This window comes from Lepidochelys kempii, chromosome 3, assembly GCF_965140265.1.
Source record: "Lepidochelys kempii isolate rLepKem1 chromosome 3, rLepKem1.hap2, whole genome shotgun sequence".
Classification (NCBI taxonomy): domain Eukaryota; kingdom Metazoa; phylum Chordata; order Testudines; family Cheloniidae; genus Lepidochelys; species Lepidochelys kempii.
The window spans coordinates 42,473,364-42,493,637 of NC_133258.1; the positions used below are offsets into that span (position 1 = coordinate 42,473,364).

The following is a 20,274-nucleotide window of genomic DNA, read 5'->3' on the forward strand; positions in this document are numbered from 1 at the left end:
ACTCAAATCCAACCCTTAAAGACATAAGGGGAGATAATGTTTATGTTTTTGTGTATTTACATATATATGGGGAGTGGTCAACAATGTAACCCACAGTCACTCTTTGTGCTGTATTCTGTTAATTCAGAGATCAAAATGACATCCTGGCATTTAAATGAATTATAAACATGGGATATCGCTGTATTCATCTCTGTTTGAAATGTATAGCAAATCATCTGTGAATGGTGAAGGAACAGGCAATTTCCTTATGTTAATTTGTATAGCTAAGTACCAGTGATGGACCTTCTTCAAAATCACCCTAATTACCTTTTGTTTCCAGAGGGACTACAACCTGTCAAAGAAGGTTTGAAATTGTATAAAAGATGTTTGGGTCCCAAACCTTTGTATCTCAGATCTGCTTAAGCTTCATCAGGGGAAGTTTGAGTCATCAGATTGAGGTCCCAGTTATGCTGGTACTCCCTGAAGGTGATATTGGACGTTGGACTATAGCCTATGGACTAAATTCTAAAGGAACTCTTTGCAACTACAAAGCTCACCATCTCTGCTATGAATCTGAACGTCAAGAATTGAACTCATGTCTGTATGTATATTGATCTTTTAACCATACTCTCTCTCTTTCTTTTCTTTTTAAATAAATTTTAGTTTAGTTAATAATAATTGGTGTAAGTGTGTATTTGGGTAAGATCTGGAATAATCAATAACCTAGGAGGTAATGTGTCTGATTTTTTGAGATTGGTAGAACCTTTTCTTTTATATGATGAAATAAGATTTTCAGAAATCTTCATCATATTTGTCTTGGGTACCTGAATGGAGTCCTGAGGCAGGGTTAATTCAAGGGAACTGTGTTTTTGTCTTCTGGAAACCAGTGAGGTAATAAAGAAGCTGTTTTCTGCTGGCTTGGTAAATCTAAGTATTGAAAATATCCATCAGTTTTGGGGCTTATCTGCCCCACTCTTTGCAGTTCACCCTAATTGAGAGACCTCAGCTGGCCTCCACTGGGACCCCGGTCACAGCTGGTTATTGCTGAAAGGCAGATCTTCAGAAAACTGGTCTTATTTCTAATTATAGAAATGGAATTTTGAAGGAATTGTAAAATCTGTTTTATTTTGGTTGCATTTTCTCTAAATGATATCTCTGACCAGTGACGATTGGATTTTTGTCATCTTCTGGAAAACAGGGATTCCTGTTGGAGTCATTTCTGGATAACTGCAAAGTTTCAACTAATATCCTGTAGTATATTCAGTTAGTATAGTTGGTTCTTGATTTTCCAAAGCATCCTGGTTAAGAGTTGGGCTGAAGAGAAATGCTTTCATCAACAACTCAGATAAGGCATAGATAGCTCCTATTTCCCCCCACAAAAAAATTCAAATGCAGTCTTCTGGTGTTCTCTCATGGTCCATGAATGAGTTTCTGATTTTTTTTTTCCTTTATGTGATAAGATTATATATGCTCCATTCTGACTGATACATTTGACAATGAGTCTATCTGCTTTTATATGTATTTATAAACTCATACACTTTAAGGTCAGAAGGGACAATCATGATAATCTAGTCTGACCTCCTGCACATTGCAGGCCACAAAACTCACCCACCCTCTCCTGAAATAGACCCCTAATCTCTGTCTGAGTTACTGAAGTCCTCAAATCATGATTAAAAGACTTCAAGTTACAGAGATTTCACCATTTATACTAGTTTAAATTTGCAAGTGACTTGTGCCCCATGCTGCAGAGGAAGGCAAAAAACACCCAAAGTTCTTTGCCAATCTGAGCCAGGGGAAAATTCTTTCCTGACCCCAAATAGGGCAATCAGTTAACCCCTGAGCATGTGAGCAACACCCACCAGGCAGATACCCATGAAAATATTCTCTGCAGTAACTCAAAGCCCTCCCCATCTAGTGTCTCATCTCCAGGTGTTGGAGATTTTTGCTACTGGCAGTCACCGATGGGCCACATGCCACTGTAGGTCGTCCTATCATACCATCTTCTCCATAAACTTAAGCTCAGTCTTGGAGCCAGTTAGCTTTTTTCCCTACACTGCTTCCATTGGAAGACTGTCCCAGAACTTCACTCCTTTTATAGTTAGAAACCATTGCCTAATTTTGAGCCTGAACTTGTTGATGGCTCGTTTATATCCATTTGTTCTTGTGTCCACATTGGCAGATTTATTACTTGATATGGAGAACTCTAGCTGATTTTTTTCTACATATTTGAGAAGAAAGGGAGAAATTCCTTGTAAACATTGGTTCATCTTGCTGGTTAATCTTGCTCTCCTTTATCATGTAGATAGACAACATTATAGTCAGAGCTATCATAACCACATTGCAGCAATTTGATAAGGAGTTCTGAATTCATATGGTGGCTAGATGGATGACCCTGATTTCCAGTCAAGTGATATGCATGATTCTGTTTTGGAATAACTATTGTCCTCATGTAATAAGAGATGAGATGTAGTCCCCTTTGGGTATGTCTGTACTGCAAGGTAAGCACAAGCACAGACTTAGGCTCACATTCAGTCTTGAGCCCAAACACCCTTTCCATTTGTACACACATCTCTCAGATTCAGACTTTGGGTCCTAGGACCCTGTGGTGGCGGAGGGTTTGAGACACAGTCAACTGGGACCTGGGGTTTGAGCCCTATTGCAGTGCAGATTCAGGCTTAGTCTAAGGGCATTTCCATCTGTAGTGATCACTGCTCTTCAGTATTCTGATAGTTCATAAGAATCTGTTTTCATGGCACTAAGGATTAGAAGACTAGGAGTAGTGTTAATGCTGGGAGCTGGGATGCCAGTATAAAAGACAAAAGAATATTTATGCCAGCGTCATGTGAAGTATCATTCAAGAAAAGCCTCTATCTGTGTGAACTTTCTGCAGGGCCCATCACAATTGTGACTGAGCAACAGATGCTTTGTAAGAGATTTATGAATTGACTTTGAGTGAGTGAAGAATTTCTTAGATACTTTGTGTGCACATGAAACCTAGTTTGCTCACATCTCTTATTTTAATGACTGTCTTGATGAGTGTGATGGTGTTTAGAGAGTCCTAACGATCCATGAACTGGGAATCATTTTGGAATGGCTTGTAAATAATCTATAATCTAGCAGAGTTTGACCAACTATTTTGTTCATTTAGGTGGCTTTTTTCAATAGACATATAAGACTCTTTCTTTCTCATAGCTATTATTCTGGTAGTTGATGCAAGACCAGTAAAGTGCATGTTTTCATTTGTTTGTTGTTTTCTTTTGGTAAACGCTGGAGCAAGTGGAACTTTTCGGAATAAATAACCAAAAAATAGCAAGTAATAACTGTGCAGTCTCTCTCAGGGACTAGCAATAGGGTTCATGTCTTCAATAGATGCAAGAAATATATGTTTATGCAGACTATGAAAGTAACTATAAAGAATTGTTTCAGTTCAGTATGATAGACTTGCTGGACAATTTCCACTACTCGGCAGTCTAAAGAGGTTTCTCATCTATGGAGGAAAGATTGGCATTTACCACATTTGGAAATTTAATCCTCAGATTAGGCTGATACTAGAAATTTGGTGTGTAGTTGGGCCTACTTAAGGAGAAAGGCACTTCTATTCCGAAATCCAACGAGATAGGTAGGTTCCATCTTGCTTTGAAAAAGCCTGATTGCGTCTCTGGAAACTTAGCAGTCTTGAAAGTAGCTGAAAGTCTTCAAGGGGTTGTAAATGTAGTCTTGTCAGACTATCTATTTTTCTGTTTTGATAGTGTAGATGAGTTTACAGATTTGTTTCTTTTTCTGCCATTTTGACTATTGCTCACAGTATTTATACACTATAAGGTGTATACACAGTATTTATACACAGTATTTATGCACTATAAGGTGGGTAGAAAGCTGGCTAGATTGTCAGGCTCAACGGGTCGTGATCAATGGCTCCATGTCTAGTTGGCAGCCGGTATCAAGTGGAGTGCCCCAAGGGTCTGTCCTGGGGCCGGTTTTATTCAATATCTTCATAAATGATCTGGAGGATGGTGTGGATTGCACTCTCAGCAAATTTGCGGATGATACTAAACTGGGAGGAGTGGTAGATACGCTGGAGGGGAGGGATAGGATACAGAAGGACCTAGACCAATTGGAAGATTGGGCCAAAAGGAATCTGATGAGGTTCAATAAGGATAAGTGCAGGGTCCTGCACTTAGGACGGAAGAACCCAATGCACAGCTACAGACTAGGGACCGAATGGCTAGGCAGCAGTTCTGCGGAAAAGGACCTAGGGGTGACAGTGGACGAGAAGCTGGATATGAGTCAGCAGTGTGCCCTTGTTGCCAAGAAGGCCAATGGCATTTTGGGATGTATAAGTAGGGGCATAGCGAACAGATCGAGGGACGTGATCGTTCCCCTCTATTCAACATTGGTGAGGCCTCATCTGGAGTACTGTGTCCAGTTTTGGGCCCCACACTTCAAGAAGGATGTGGATAAATTGGAGAGAGTCCAGCGAAGGGCAACAAAAATGATTAGGGGACTGGAACACATGAGTTATGAGGAGAGGCTGAGGGAGCTGGGATTGTTTAGCCTGCAGAAGAGAAGAATGAGGGGGGATTTGATAGCTGCTTTCAACTACCTGAAAGGGGGTTCCAAAGAGGATGGCTCTAGACTGTTCTCAATGGTAGCAGATGACAGAACGAGGAGTAATGGTCTCAAGTTGCAGTGGGGGAGGTTTAGATTGGATATTAGGAAAAACTTTTTCACTAAGAGGGTGGTGAAACACTGGAATGCGTTACCTAGGGAGGTGGTAGAATCTCCTTCCTTAGAGGTTTTTAAGGTCAGGCTTGACAAAGCCCTGGCTGGGATTATTTAACTGGGAATTGGTCCTGCTTTGAGCAGGGGGTTGGACTAGATGACCTTCTGGGGTCCCTTCCAACCCTGATATTCTATGATTCTATGATTCTATGATTTAGGTGCTGCCATTAACTGCCTAATTTAGCAGTTGGTTTTCCATAAACAGAGTAATTTTGTTGTTGTTGTTCCTTGCTATTGTTTAGGGCCAGGTGCCTGTTGTTAACAGTATAGTTTACTGCTGAATAAAAAGCTTACTTTCAGTTTGTTTTTGTTTTTTGTTTGTTTTTTTTTAAATTCCCCTCAACATAGAAATAGGAAGGAGAACAGAATGTAGAACACGGATTAAAGTGCTACTCCAGCCACAAAGCTTTCTTTTGCAGGTCAGCCATTTTGAGAAACTGCTTAATGGCAGAGAAATTCTGATGAAATACTTCCAAAAAGAAAAAATATCTTTAACCTCATATCAGAAAAGTCCAGAGAAAGAGCTGTTTCAGAAATGTAAGTGAAATCCACTGATTTTTCTGTATTAAAAAAGTGTAAATATGGGAGGACTGACAACATCCTGATAATACTAAGGGAACTACAGGATTTATCTAAAGTTCAACCCTGATTTAGAAAGTGATTGGTCTGTTCCTAACAGCATAATTTCCCCAGAGACAAAGAACCCACAGTAGACTGGCAGATGTGTCAAATGTATATATTTAATAAAAGGAAATATTAAATAATTTGCATTGGAAAATGTTTACTTTGAAGGTACATATGGCTGGGCTTTGGCTGAGGCCCTATACACAACACTCTGATAGAAAAATAATTTGGAAAGGTATTGTGAAAAAAAATACTTGCATCTATGTTCTAGGTTGATGATTGCATCTGCAATAACACAAGCAACAATGCTTCTTGGCAGTTAGTGAAAGGAATTATTGTACACACTGAAGGCAGAGTGGACTTAAAATGGTATGTACAAAGGAGTAGGAAATCCATTGTATACCATTTTTTTCTAGAAGGATCCTATGGGAGTTAATAACTAACCAGAAATTGTTACTTGAAATATTATACAAGAGGTCTGATTCTATCCCTTGAGCTCTCATTACTGCTAATGGCAGTTAACAACGAGGAGAAAGTTAATTCTAGGGTATAAGTGGTGCAGAAGGGAAATAAACGCCATATAAGAAATATTTCCAGGTTTGTTTTGGTTTTTTGAAGTTACTCTTGCAGTTTGATTTTACATATCTGAATCTCATCAGTACCACTATCACAGAATCAGAAAAGTACACAGGAGTGCAACAAACTAAGAAGTATTCTTTTAGTAGACATTAACAAGAAATTCGCCATAGAGGGGAATGTATTTCTGTGGTGGATGATATGATGATATGATCTGTGCCCTGATTCTCTACCACATTACACCTTGTGTAATGTTTAAACTTGAGTAGGTATATAAAATGCTACCAAAGTAAGAGACGGTGTAAAATGTTACCAAAGTAAAAGCAGGTGAGAGTCAACCTCCATATAGATAATTTCTATGTCAATTTAAATTACAAATCACCATGATGTCCTTTTTGATAACAAGATTTGGAAGAGGCTATTAGGTAGTGAGCAGGCCACCAGTGGCACCTATGTAACTGCAAATCACAGTGATATCAAGGCACAACGTCTATAACTGAGCACAGGACTTTCTGCCGTCTTGCACCTGGTGCCTGCTGGGACCTATAGAAGGAAAGAATATGTGAACCCTAACATCCCTAGTAGGCAGACACTCACTGGAGTAGGGGGAGCTTATATAGAGGAAAGGAGATTAATATCTGAAGTAGCAGGTGGGATCATTTTGTTTGTTTGTTTTCTAAGCACTAGTAATGTTAGCTGGGCAGTTTGGGACAGGCTACGCAGAAGGGAAAACAAAGACAAATGAAATCATGTAAAACCTCAGTGAATCTAGGGTCAGTTCTTCCTGGTTGCAAGGGAATGAAGGAGAAGTGTTACAATTCTGACAGAGAAATTTGGAAATGTTAATAAAAAACCCACAAATATTTTGGAACCATCACCTGTGCATAATTTTAGCCTATGTAGCCATATGATATTCCTATTCTTAACCTCTGGCTCCCTTCCCCATTTCCCTCCTATTGTTTGTTATACTTGTTGCATCCTCTCTTTAATTAGACTAAGCTATTTGGAGTAAAGACTATGTCTGCTATTTGACCATCGCCTAGCAAAATGGGGATCCAATCCTGACTGAGGTCCTTTGGCTGCCATTGTAATATTAATTATTATTGTTATAATAATCACCATCAAGATTCCATATTATTTTTAAAAAATTGTTTAAACTTTACCCTCTATTTTTTCTCTTTGACTTATTTTATTGTGTACAATATTGTTCAACAAAAACTGTATATTCTTGGAGATTTTATAAAAAAAATACATAAAGTTAAGCTCAATTTGCATAAAGTGAGCTAAGTATTTTATAAGTCAATGATCTCTACACCAGCAATACTAAATTCCATTATGAAGTATAAATTTCTAACAGAACTCAGTCTTAGCCATTTCTTGAGTTCTCAATACATTAAAGCATTTTTCCCCTTGGACTGACTGACCTTTCATTGATTTTGCAAGTATTCTTCCTCTTGTACAGAGACAGACTGAGTTTGACAGTAATGCTCTATTCTTCACAGGTGACAAATTACCTATGCTATTTGTATACTTAATTGCACCCATATGGCATGCTAACACTCTGAAACATTGCTGTTGATGCTGCTATATGCAGCTAGTGTCCACAGATATCCTCAGTTCAGCTTGGCTCTATTTTTACTTTGAGTCTCATTGTACCAACTTCCTAGGTACTCAACTAACCGGAACATAAAAAATAATCCAAAAGCACTAAAAATCCTTCCCTCCACATCCTACAAACCCTAAAAAACAAACAAACTAACAAACAAACAAAAAAAACCCATACTCTTAGGATCATAGAATATCAGGGTTGGAAGGGACCTCAGGAGGTCATCTAGTCCAACCCCCTGCTCAAAGCAGGACCGATCCCCAATTAAATCATCCCAGCCAGGGCTTTGTCAAGCCTGACCTTAAAAACGTCTAAGGAAGGAGATTCCACCACCTCCCTAGGTAATGCATTCCAGTGTTTCACCACCCTCCGAGTGAAAAAGTTTTTCTTAATATCCAATCTAAATCTCCCCCACTGCACCTTGAGACCATTACTCCTTGTCCTGTCATCCGCTACCACTGAGAATAGTCTAGATCCATCCTCTTTGGAATCACCTTTCAGGTAGTTGAAAGCAGCTATCAAATCTCCCCTCATTCTTCTCTTCCGTAGACTAAACAATCCCAGTTCCCTCAGCCTCTCCTCGTAAGTCATGTGTTCCAGTCCCCTAATCATTTTTGTTGCCCTCCGCTGGACTCTTTCCAATTTTTCCACATCCTTCTTGTAATGTGGGGCCCAAAACTGGACACAGTACTCCAGATAAGGCCTCACCAACGTCAAATAGAGGGAAACGATCACGTCCCTCAATCTGCTGGCAATGCCCCTACTTATACATCCCAGAATGCCATTGACCTTCTTGGCTACTAGGGCACACTGTTGACTCATATCCAGCTTCTCGTCCAGTGTAACCCCTAGGTCCTTTTCTGCAGAACTGCTGCCTAGCCATTCGGTCCCTAGTCAGTAGCAGTGCATTGGATTCTTCCGTCCTAAGTGCAGGACTCTGCACTAGTCCTTGTTGAACCTCATCAGATTTCTTTTGGCCCAATCCTCCAATTTATCTAGGTCCCTCTGTATCCTATCCCTACCCTCCAGCGTATCTACCACTCCTCCCAGTTTAGTGTCATCTGCAAACTTGCTGAGGGTGCAATCCACACCATCCTCCAGATCATTTATGAAGATATTGAACAAAACCGGCCCCAGGACTGACCCTTGGGGCACTCCGCTTGATACTGGCTGACAACAAAACACGGAGCCATTGATCACTACCCATTGAGCCCTACAATCTAGCCAATTTTCTACCCACCTTATAGTGCATTCATCCAGCCCATACTTCTTTAACTTGCTGACAAGAATACTGTAGGAGACCATGTCAAAAGCTTTGCTAAAGTCAAGGAACACCATGTCCACTGCTTTCCCTTCATCCACAGAACCAGTAATCTCATCATAGAAGGCAATTAGATTAGTCAGGCATGACTTGCCCTTGGTGAATCCATGATGACTGTTCCTGATCACTTTCCTCTCTTCTAAGTGCTTCAGAATTGATTCCTTGAGGACCTGCTCCATGATTTTTCTGGGGACTGAGGTGAGGCTGACTGGCCTGCAGTTCCCAGGATCCTCCTTCTTCCCTTTTTTAAAGATGGGCACTACATTAGCCTTTTTCCAGTCATCCGGGACTTCCCTGGATCGCCATGAGTTTTCAAAGATAATGGACAAGGGTCTCACTTTGACCCTTTCTAGATACTATAAAAAATAAGATTTAAAACTAAAATGTGTTTCCCAGCTATGTGCAGGGGGAAAAAAAAGAAGCTTGGCTGTTCTTTAACAATTAGGAAGGCTGAGATCGTTTTTTTAAACCTCCATTAGTTTTCTAAACTGTGCATGAAGAGAAGAAAAGGATCAGGGATTATATAAAAATATCTTTGTGATGGAACATAGGAGGTAATCATAGCAGTTTTATGAATTCAAGTGCAGAAAACTGATTTTTATTTTTACTTTATTTTATGGAAAACTAGTACATGAAGACATTGTTCCTTTTTCAAATAGATGACTTAATGTGCTGCGTTTTGGCTCACCAACTCCTGATTTCATACTACTGGCACCAAGCAAACAAAATTGTTCATCATTCTGTACCACTGAAGTCAGAAAAGGGTTTATGATGTGACAGAATTAGTAAAGCCATGAAACTAAAGTTTAATAAAGCACATCCAAGAGTTTTGAAGGAATAATTCCACCAAAAAGTGTAAAAGCACTGTAGGCTGATATGTTGGTTCATGAAATATTAAGAGCACAGGAGAGAGCATCACTCCAATCTCAGGCTTGGTGCCTGGCAGTATACTGGACCCTAGCAAAAAGGAGGAGAATTTAAAAGAAAAGTTCTCCTCAGTCCCTGGAGCCCTGGGCAGCAACATGCTTGTTGCAAATGGAATCTTCAAAGAATTTAGCTGCCAGCCTCTACTGAACATGCGAAACAGAGACAGAGACTTATAACTTGGCCAGAATTGGGTGGACAGTAAAAGTCACCACTCTCATCTCCAAGTAACCCTGACCCCCTTTCCCCCCACACACAACTTTAAGTCACTGCTCCAAACCTTCTTAATGAAACTGTTATACAAAATTTTAACACTGGCAAAACGACGTAAGTTTCCCTAACCTCATTCTCAGAATGGCTGAAGTGTTTTTGATTAAACTTTCTGGCTCTAAAAAACAGAGAAAATGGACTTTGGAAAATATAAGCAAAAATAGATGCCAAAATGACTTTCTACCACCTGAAGGACAAAAGAGAAATCTGAAATCTGAGAAAGGTTCATCCTTCAACCAAAGGGGTTGAAATCTTTGGAACTGAGTATATAGGTAAGAAATCTGCTTAGATCGATTGTAACTTGCTGAAGTTAAGTTGTAGTAATTAGAAAGCCATTATTTGTAACCTTTCATAGCTCTTTCATTCTTACTTGAAATCACTTAAACATATGTGGTTTGTTAATAAACTACTACTTCTTTTATTACAAAAAACACCTCAGTGCTTTTATATAGAAATGGAAGTCTTTAGCTAACCTAACAGGCTGTTTGGGCTCAGTCTCTTTGGATGCAGCAAACTTAATAACTTCTGTGACAGTCCACTAAGAGCGACTGAACACTGCAGAAAGATGTTTCTGTGGAACTCAGGAACTTGGGTTCCCTGATTGCTACCTGCAGAGCAAGGTTTGGACTGGTAGAGTCCTGAAGCGTTTGCTGGAAAGGCAGACAAGCTGCTGTGCCAGGAAGCTGAGACCTAGTTTAGCCACAGCAAAGCTCACTCTTGCTGAGGTGGAGTGGTAACAGATGGCTCACAGTTCTGGGTGACCTGAGCAATAGGTCACAATGTTACACTAGGAAAATCGTGATCTGAATGACCAAACTATGGTATGAATTGTACATTAGGGACAGCTTTGCAGATTGTCATTACAATGGATAGGTCATCTCCAAAGGCAGCTGGCAGCCTATTTCTTCCCATGCATCACTTTCTGTACAAGTCTTCTGGGGTCAGGGAGGGAGGTCATCCAATCCCAGTCCCTCCTTGTAGCCCTTTCCATTGGAGGGCTGAACAGGCATCTTGCTCTATTTCTTTCCCCACATCCTAGAATTAGCTAGCATTTATGAATTTTGCAGTGAGGGTAAGCAAATAAGTGGGCACTTCATTCCCTCCCCCTCCAATATCAGTAGTTGGGTTGGGATTTGATAACTTTTGGGGAGCTGGCTTGTTTGTATGTTTACAGAAGATAACTTGTGTGGTAAGGAAAGACTCAAAAGGCTTAGAGGTTTAGTTTGGGTTCAGATAAGCACTTATTTTTGCATAATTAGCCGATCAAGACTCTAAACCTAGTGATCTTTCATCACTACGAGAAAGAGGTAGACATACCCATGAATTTTTGTAGGTGATATTTTAAAGAGACTTTCATAAAGATTTGGCCTTTAGGCTGCCCAGAGAAACCTGTTCAGCACAAGGCCCTGGCATTATATTTAAAGAGCTTATAAATTAAACCACTCTAATGGAAGCTTCACTGTAAGCTGCCTCATTCCCTCAGAAATCATAAAAAGCTTGAAAGGCACTGTTCAAATCTTTTATTACAAAAGGAGGTATTAACACCAACTAATAGAAAGTTTTGATGATAAAATTACTTTGACATTTTGATATTAGCCCCTTCAATTATGATGAAACAATCAGTAACTGTGTCTATAATGCACTAAGACTAGTCCCTTTATATCCCCCTATTTTAAAACAAAATGGAGCAAATTCACAGTGCATGTTAAATATACAGTATTTAACAGGATATGATGCAAGTATAACCACACAAATACTGTCATAATAAAAACTTGGGGATCAAACTAATTATTTCCTATTCTGTAGATTTAATAAGCACTGTAACATCCTAAAGAAAATGCAATTCCATTATATTTTAACCTACCTATGTTTCTACTACCAATTTATTTTAATCAGTTATTATTCATTTCCTGTCTTAGCCAGATGGTGGTGGTGGTGCAGGTTATGTTAAACCACTGTAATCATAAGGCAGAGGCATTTCAGTGCTATATAGAATGAGTTATATATATAAATGTTACTCCTGAATGCTTGAAAAACTAAGACATGAAGCAGAATTGGTGGGGCACCCATAAGCTTGCTCAGCTCAACAGTCAGATATCAAAGCTGATCCCAATTGTTTTTCTGGAATCCCCCAAATATGAGGATACTAAGAATACTGATTCAAACCCAGGTATTACACATATTAAAGGAAAAATATTTGGTTTCAGGGGAATCCCCAATTATTAGTATTAGAAGACACGTCATTCAGACAGCCTTTCCAGGGGATTTCACCTTGATGTGGTAGGAAGTCTTGTGTGTTCCCAAGACCCTGAGAGATATGCCAATGGGAGTTTTAATTCCTAGTAGGGCCACCTAAGTCAGAGAGCTCAAAGGGTATGGGCCAGACAAAAAACTGTCCACTTGTCCTTCAGCTTGGGAGTTCAGTGATAGGTGAACAACCTAAGCTCATAAAAAACACAACAAGGTGGCCATTCCAGCAAACAGCATGATAGGTGGTGATGCTGGAGCCTCTTTTGTGCCCTAAACCATGTTGGACAGCATGGGAAGGACTCAGGTTATTCAGACATAGATAATAGTTCAGGTGTTTCAGACTTTATTTGGGGTGTGCCCCACATTTTAACAACTGTCCCTTTGAAAAGAACTGTTTGAAGGAAAGATTTTTCTCCCTTCCTATAATCTCTAGAAAGATCAGTTAAAACTGGGCTGTGTGGTATACATTTCATGATTTGAATGCAAGGCGCCCTGTGTAGTTCAAATGTTCCTGGTGTTAACTAATTAAGGAGTTTTGATGTAGAAGGAAGAGACTTCTGCTGTTACCTCATATGCTGACAGCACAAAGGCACCACACTAAACATAAGAACAATCATTTTATGGGGGGGAGTGAGGGGAGGAAAGAAGTGCAGCTGCTTTTCATCCAGGATGCATGATGCTGCTCAGGGGTTGGAAGCCTCATACAAATGAGCAGACCCTTTCTGCTTTTTTCTGTAACACTCACTACCATACTATGTAAGTGCTTCCTAGGGAAATTAGATTTGCATAGTAATCACTAGTAGACTTCTTGGACTCATCTTCTCCCTGCCTTGCTATAGGAATTCTGCTTGTGACATACATCTATTCTTTAAAAAATACTTTACGTTCATTCTTTATGGTACGAAAGGTTTATAGATGCCCTAAAAGTTGTCAGATACAGTAAAATCCTATTAACCAAAAGCCCCTTTATATCTAGCTCCTACACACCACATCCCAAGTTTTGAAACAAAAATTAGCAGTTTTCATATTTATTCATGGCTAATTTATTTATCTCAGATATTTTTGTACTTATATTAAACTCAAAATTTCAGTTTGAACTTGTAACATTCCGTTTTCACCTGTTTATGACTCAAATCGTGGATGTGTCTAGTTTAAAAAATGGTTACCTAACTCACAGTAACTGTTCTTCAAGATAAGTTGTGCACAAATACATTCCTGTGTTGGTGTATGTATACCCAATGTACTCCAGTTGGAGACTTTTGTCAGCAGTATCTCTAGGCAGTGGTACCACCCCTCTCTATTCATGCTCAGAGCCAAGGGCATAAAAAGGGCATGGCTGCTGTCTCCTTCTCCATTCCTTTGCACTGTCGTCTAAGTAATATCCAAAGGAGCGGGGAAGGTGAGAGGATCGTGAAATGTATATGTGCACAACACATCTCAAAGAACAACAGTTACTGTAGAGGTAACTGTTTTTTCTCATTTGAGAGACTGTGCACATATATCTTCCACTGTAGCTGACTCACCAGAGTTCCCTTACAGGTGGTGGGATTAATTAAGTAATTAATTAAAAAAAGAGATTACAGCACTGATTTGCTAAAATTGGCATAAACTCAGGAATCTTGAGACATGATACAGTGTCTGGCTGACAAAGTTTTCTTTTACTCAATTACTTTTTTGTGGTAAGATTTATTTATACTTTATTGTTTTTAAATTTCTCTTTTGGCTTTGTGTACATGAATTCTTGAGCTTCTGTTCAGTGATATGGTTTCAGACTTCTGATCTAATAGGCATACTTCATAGCAAACCATATTTCTGAGTCACTAATTTTAATATATATAGAACATAGAAAACCAATGTGAATGCTAGTAAATATCAAACCATAACTATTTAAGAAGTGTACTTACACATACAACACTGTTCTGGTGTCTCCCACTTTCCCAGCATCCCCCACAGTCAGGGTGTCATATCCTCTTTCCAGTTCAAACTCTTCAAAAGCTAGCTTTATTACCTATTAGAATGAAAAGATACGTATTTAATTAAATTATATCCTACAGATTAGATGATTTGTAATATGCTTAACAAATGCTTTAGCTTCTGGAGTCAAATCCTAAAGTCCTCACTCCCATTGAATTCCATAATTGTTGTTTAAATTTGACCAAGACCTACAGAAAAATAAACTGAACATAAAAATTTTCATGTTGTCTAATAACAAGAAAGAAGTCTTCAGATAAAGGTATTAAGGGTAGCAACATCCTTTGATAGTTTTTAAAGTTAATAAATAAAAACAGCACTTTATTTTAGTTATTATTATTATATACTGATATTGATATTTTGGCATTGGAAAAGTACAATAATATACAGTGACATAAAAGAAAGCCATTCTAAAGTATAGAGTGCAATAAATATCATTATATCTACACGTTTTTGGAAACCATAAATATGAAAAACTCAGAAATACCTTACAGAATATTTTCCATTTCAGTTGAAATATAAAATAAAAAAGGAGGTGAGGATGAACTATTAAAGATTGTCCACTTCATGAGAGAGCGAGGTAAGGGATGGTACATGTACATCAGTAAGAGAAATCTAAGAACTCCTTAACTACTGTCTATAAATTTGTTAACACAGAAGATATTATGAAGAAATTGATTTTACTGAGTATTCAATATAAACTTTCCATGAATTCTAATCATAATGAAAGAAAAAAAAATGTTCCCTCCAAAAAATTTCATATATTTACTGTATTCCATTGAAAATCATAGTATGAAGTACAGAAATGTTCTTTTCATAAAGCTCCACAAAAAAATATGAGTCCAGAATTAGGACCTTATTACAGCTCTGTGTCAGTCTGCTGCAGTCACTAATATTACTCCTTTTACTTCATTTATCTATATATCAGGTTTTCAGCAGATAGTCTGTCTCAATAAGTTATTCATTGTGTCCTTATCTTGTTGATGATTGGTTACACCAGAACAACCTGTGATTCAATTTCCATGAAAATTTGTTTACAGGAGGGTGCTCTTTTTGCTTATGTTTTGGGACTAACAACAGTATTGGGGCCAGATCCTGGCTTCAATAGGTGCAGATTCCATGAGTGCTCCAGGGCACCCACTGGCAGCCCCACTATCAGAACCTCTCCCTCCCCACAGTGCCTTCTGCCCGCCGGCAGCCCCTGCACGTGGATCAGTGCCTCCCCCTCCCTCCGCGTGCCTCTGCCCGCCACGAAAAGCTGTTTCACGGCGTGCAGGAGGCTGGGAGGGAGGGGGTGGGAACGAGGATGCTCAAGGGAGAAGGTGGAGCTGGACGGGAAGAGACAGAGTGGGGGCGGGGCCTGGGTCAGAGCCAGGGGTTGAGCACACCACCCCCCCGGCACTTTGGAAAGTCAGCACCTGTGCTGGCTCCTGCAACAGCCATTTTGTGCCACTATTCTGGCAAAAGCAGCTAAAAAACTGATGGCTTTGATCTCCTGAGTATTCTCCCTACATGACAGAGCCACTCCTCAATGAGGCTTGGGAAAACTCTCCCACCTCCCACTAGGATCTAAATATTGATTTAAAAAGTTAGCCAGTTAAACGATTAAAATTATATCATTTAACTGGTTAACCATTAACTGAAGTCGCTCTGGCCAACCTGGCATGGCAGGGGCTGGGGCTAGGGTTCCTCCTGCCAGCTGGTGCGGGTCAGCTGGGGCCACTCTGGGGCTGGGAGGGAGGGGGTGAGGTCCAGCCGGTGCAGCACGGCCAGGGCTGGGATTGCTCCGGCCAGCTGGTATGGTGTGGCGGGCTGGGGTCCTGCAGGCCCAGCTCGGACTGGGGTCCCGCAGGTTGGCTGGCACAGCACAGCCAGGGCTGGGGTCCCTCTGGCCGGCCAGCCTGACGTGGCTGGGACTGCTCTGGCCAGCCCGGCTGGGGCTGGAGTCCCTCCCACCAGGCCAGCATGGCCAGGGCTGGGGTCCCTCGCGCTGCTGTGTGGCCACTGGTGTTAATGGTTAAGGTTGGTTAACAGTAAGCCTATGCTAACTTGTTAACCTTTTACATTCCTACCTTCCACTTATCTCCCATTTTTTCCTGGCCTCATGTAGGTAAGGAAACAGACTCCTCTGACTTTGCCCATCGTATCCTATTCTTTGCATATCCTATTCTCTAGCCAGGGGGCTAGATAGCTGAGATCACCACAAGGTGCACCCTCAGAGAACTCAATGGCAGTCCTGATAATTTCAGGCATAGCAAATACTCTAGAATATCTTGGATATCTTGTGACTGCTTCCTGGCCTTGTGCATGGGCCTGCACTCTTAGTCAGTGGTGACCTCTACTGGAGGTTTCTCATGTCAGTTTTCAATGACTCAGCACTCCAGCCGAGTCACACACACAGTCTGTATGCAAAACAAAACAGATCCCTTCTGGGATATACAGTACAACAAGGGCCCATCCCAGTACCTATCCATTGTTCAGTGTCTGTAGCCCTCCTCAGGCTCAGTCTTTAAAACTCCTGGCTCTGGTATGGGGCCACACTCCCAGAGCTTCCTCCCTGGAGACACTGTCCTCACCTGCTCTGGGCCTTTCTGGTCCCAGGTCTCCAGCTGCGCCACTAAACCATCTGATCCCCTTCTGGAGGTATTTACTGTTCAATATTCAGCCTCTTCTCAACTCCACTTCCCTAGTAGCTGATGGGAGGAGCCAGGCCCACCCACTACTCCAGGTCTCAGGCCCACCCACTACTCCAGGTCATGCAGGGTTCAGCCCCACTGTTAGGGACTGAACCCTGCATGATGGGCAGTGCTATAAGAGTCCAGAGAATGCTACACCACAGTGCTATGCATCACATTTTTTTTATAAAAAACTAAGTAAACCAACAAAGAGCTCTAAACTATGAGTACTAACTATTAAGACTATGTACAGGGTAAGGCCCAGAAACACAACTGTGATGCAGAGAAGAAAAACTGCCAGGAGGAGACTCTCACACAGGGGTCTCCAACTAAGGCTCTTTGTGGTAAGAAGGAACTGATCAGGGAGGCACCACCCTTATACAGCCACAGGAGGACCAAGAGGAGATATACAACACATATGCTGCCCCGGTGGGCACCGTTATAGGAAAAAAGTCTCCAACTGCAGTGCACTTGCCATGAATGCCCATAAGTGGAATACACATCTGCAACAACTCAAAGAAGAATAATCCTCTACTGTTTTCATCTGATGCTTCAGATTGTTTACTTGGAAGGTCAGTTTGTCATCCCTGTTATTTATATTGATCAAACAAGTTTTATCATTTTGATTTTCAAGCATGTTTTCTACCATTGCTCAGATGGACTTTTCTTACTCATGTTGTGTCTTGTCTCTGCACTGTGTGGGTTTCAGTGGGAGCAGGCTGTGTGTTAAAGCCCGAAGGCAAAGAAAACTTTTGCTTTTGAATTTGTGCATTTTTACCTAGTCAAGAATCTTTCTGTAAAAGAACTTTCGTAGATAAAGACTTTCTCTTAGGGAGGCTGAACTCCTGTATAGAATTTATATGACAATCTACATCAACATGCTAGAAGATAAGCCACTTCAGCAATATGTATAAAGGAAATAAATCAGACATTTATTTATTTTATTTGGACTTCTGAATACCTGCACCAAGATGTGCATTTGCCTTGCTGAGTAAACATGTTATCCTGTCACTGAAACACCTCTTTCTTCAACTCTCTTGCTATTACAGTTGCCCACCTTCATCATGTCTGAAACCAGACTGTGAACTCTTTGGGACCAGGGCTGTATCTTCCTATTTGTACTAGTGGTACCTAGTACTCTTTTGGGTGCTATACAAACAATAATAATAGTAAGAAACCTCCATGAAAATTAGTCCAGCTTGTTTCTTGGCAAATTCTGCCCTCTGTAAGTATTGCTACACAATTTTCTCCCTCAAACAATTGCACTGGCTTCTGTTGTAGTGAAACAGCTCTCTTGTGTGGCTCCAGACATGAATAGTGTCTCATTGGGCTAAAGAACTTTTGATTTATTTTTCTAAAATGAATTATTGTGTATGGAATATACTAAGTTAAATAACTCAGTTATAAAAAAGATGTAAAAAAACAACATTAAGACAACAGCATTATAGACCAATATACTTCAGCGTTGCTTTTTAAGAAGAAAGCCATTTTAAATGTACAAAACCAAATACCCATATCTGAATGCTCCCCCAGAATTCAATTGTTATGCTGATTTATAATTCAAAATAACTAATGCAGTTTGTTTAAAATACTGAGTTTAAATATGCCTCTGGACTAATACTCTGTATATTGAATTTCAAGATGGAGTGACTATTTACAGATGAGTTACACACCATTAAAAATGCAGGGGACGAATGGAATCCCTCACATAACCTTAAGTACAGTGGTGCCAGCAGGCCTAGCTCTTAAAAGAAATCATTATATGACCAAACCATATGCAAAATTATTTTGGCAATATGTCAGCATTTCAGTTCAATGATCTATTGCATACAATATGCGCCTTTTATAGCCTGTATTTGTAAATCTGCCGGATGCAGAGATAAAGTGTACTTCACTAGACTGCATTATGTTTCAATAACCAGGAGCATTATAGGCACTACCATGAAGGTTGAATAATACATGTTCCCACCTGCTCCTAGCTGCACCCTCTAATGTCCCTAGGTTATAACAATGATTAACATGCCAAATTTTCATTTCTAAGTCAAGAAAAAATAAAGCCAAGGAACAATATGAGAAGCATGTAGAAGCATAAAAGTATAGCTGTTCTCCTTGACAATAAAAAACATAGCTTCACATAAATCAGTTTTAAAGCAACAGTAATTAAAGTCTTATTTACCAAAAGAGCGATGACTGAATATATTCTTAAAGTAGTAATGAATCATATATATGCTACATTTTGTTACATATTGTTTTATTTACATTCCAGTTTACAAATCAGCTATGGATATTGTTAATAGAGTAAATTATACAAAAATAATAGGGTTTAATCCATAATAAGAAGCACAGAATCCCAGTAATTGTGAAGATTATTCATAGGGAAAACACAGTGGACCTGATCACCTATGACAGTAAGGTCAGAAAATTGAAATCCAGTATTCTTTTTTAAGATAATTTCTTCTATACTAATAAAAATGAAGGTCAAGGAGAAAGCATGATGCAGTGGATCCAAGTAGATATAGAGTCAAGAGATTTATGTTATGTTCCTTGGGCTGTCACTGACTCACTGTGTTAACTTGGACAATACATTTACCCTATTAGCAGTTTCATTTGTACAATGAAGATAATGATGGTCATTGATCTTTGTCCAAAATTTTGAGATTTATATGTGAAAAATAATGTAATTATATTTAGCATTTAAGTATCTATATTTTTTCATCAACACTAGTATCCGAATGCCTCTCACATACTTAAAATAATAATAAGCAAAACCCCAACAACAACATTACTCTCCGTCTTCTCCTTCCTACCTTGTAAGTGAAGTGGATTCGTTTTGGGGTGGTGGTTGTAATACTGGAGCATGGGGGTAGTGTTTTTGTATGTGCACACATGTACAATGTATATATTGAAAAAATGTTGTTTCAAAGAGATTGCACCAATACAATCACAGACTCTGTTGTGTTATATAATAATGGTTATACGACAAAAAAAGAATCATTGCAAAGGTGCCATTCATGACTCCACAGTTAAGTGAATTTTGCAATTAAATACAAACTATTTTTGTTTAGCTTATTAAATAATTGTTTCGTTAAGATACCCCATGATGAAAAACTCTAGATAGCCATAACCATTCCAGACTACTTCTGGACACCTAAAAATATGCAACTCATTTGGTAGCCAAACAAATTACTGAAAAATTACTATGGTGGCATTAACCAGTGGTGTTTCCTCATTTTCACAACCACCAGAAAGAAACGCATTCTAAGTGTGGACCAGGCTATCTGCAGTGGGTCCTTCTT

The 20,274-nt window shown here is 39.7% G+C and overlaps 1 protein-coding gene across 4 annotated transcripts in view; it reads right to left on the bottom strand.

Moving 5' to 3' along the window:
- The window catches only part of CSMD1 (CUB and Sushi multiple domains 1), a 2,000,616-nt gene that overhangs the window by 569,099 nt on the left and 1,411,243 nt on the right, over positions 1–20,274 (bottom strand). For all 4 annotated transcript variants that reach the window (XM_073336216.1, XM_073336215.1, XM_073336217.1 and 1 more), the window contains exon 11: positions 14,237–14,340. In XM_073336216.1, the coding sequence (XP_073192317.1) occupies positions 14,237–14,340 (104 nt within the window). The remainder of the gene's footprint in view (positions 1–14,236; positions 14,341–20,274) is intronic.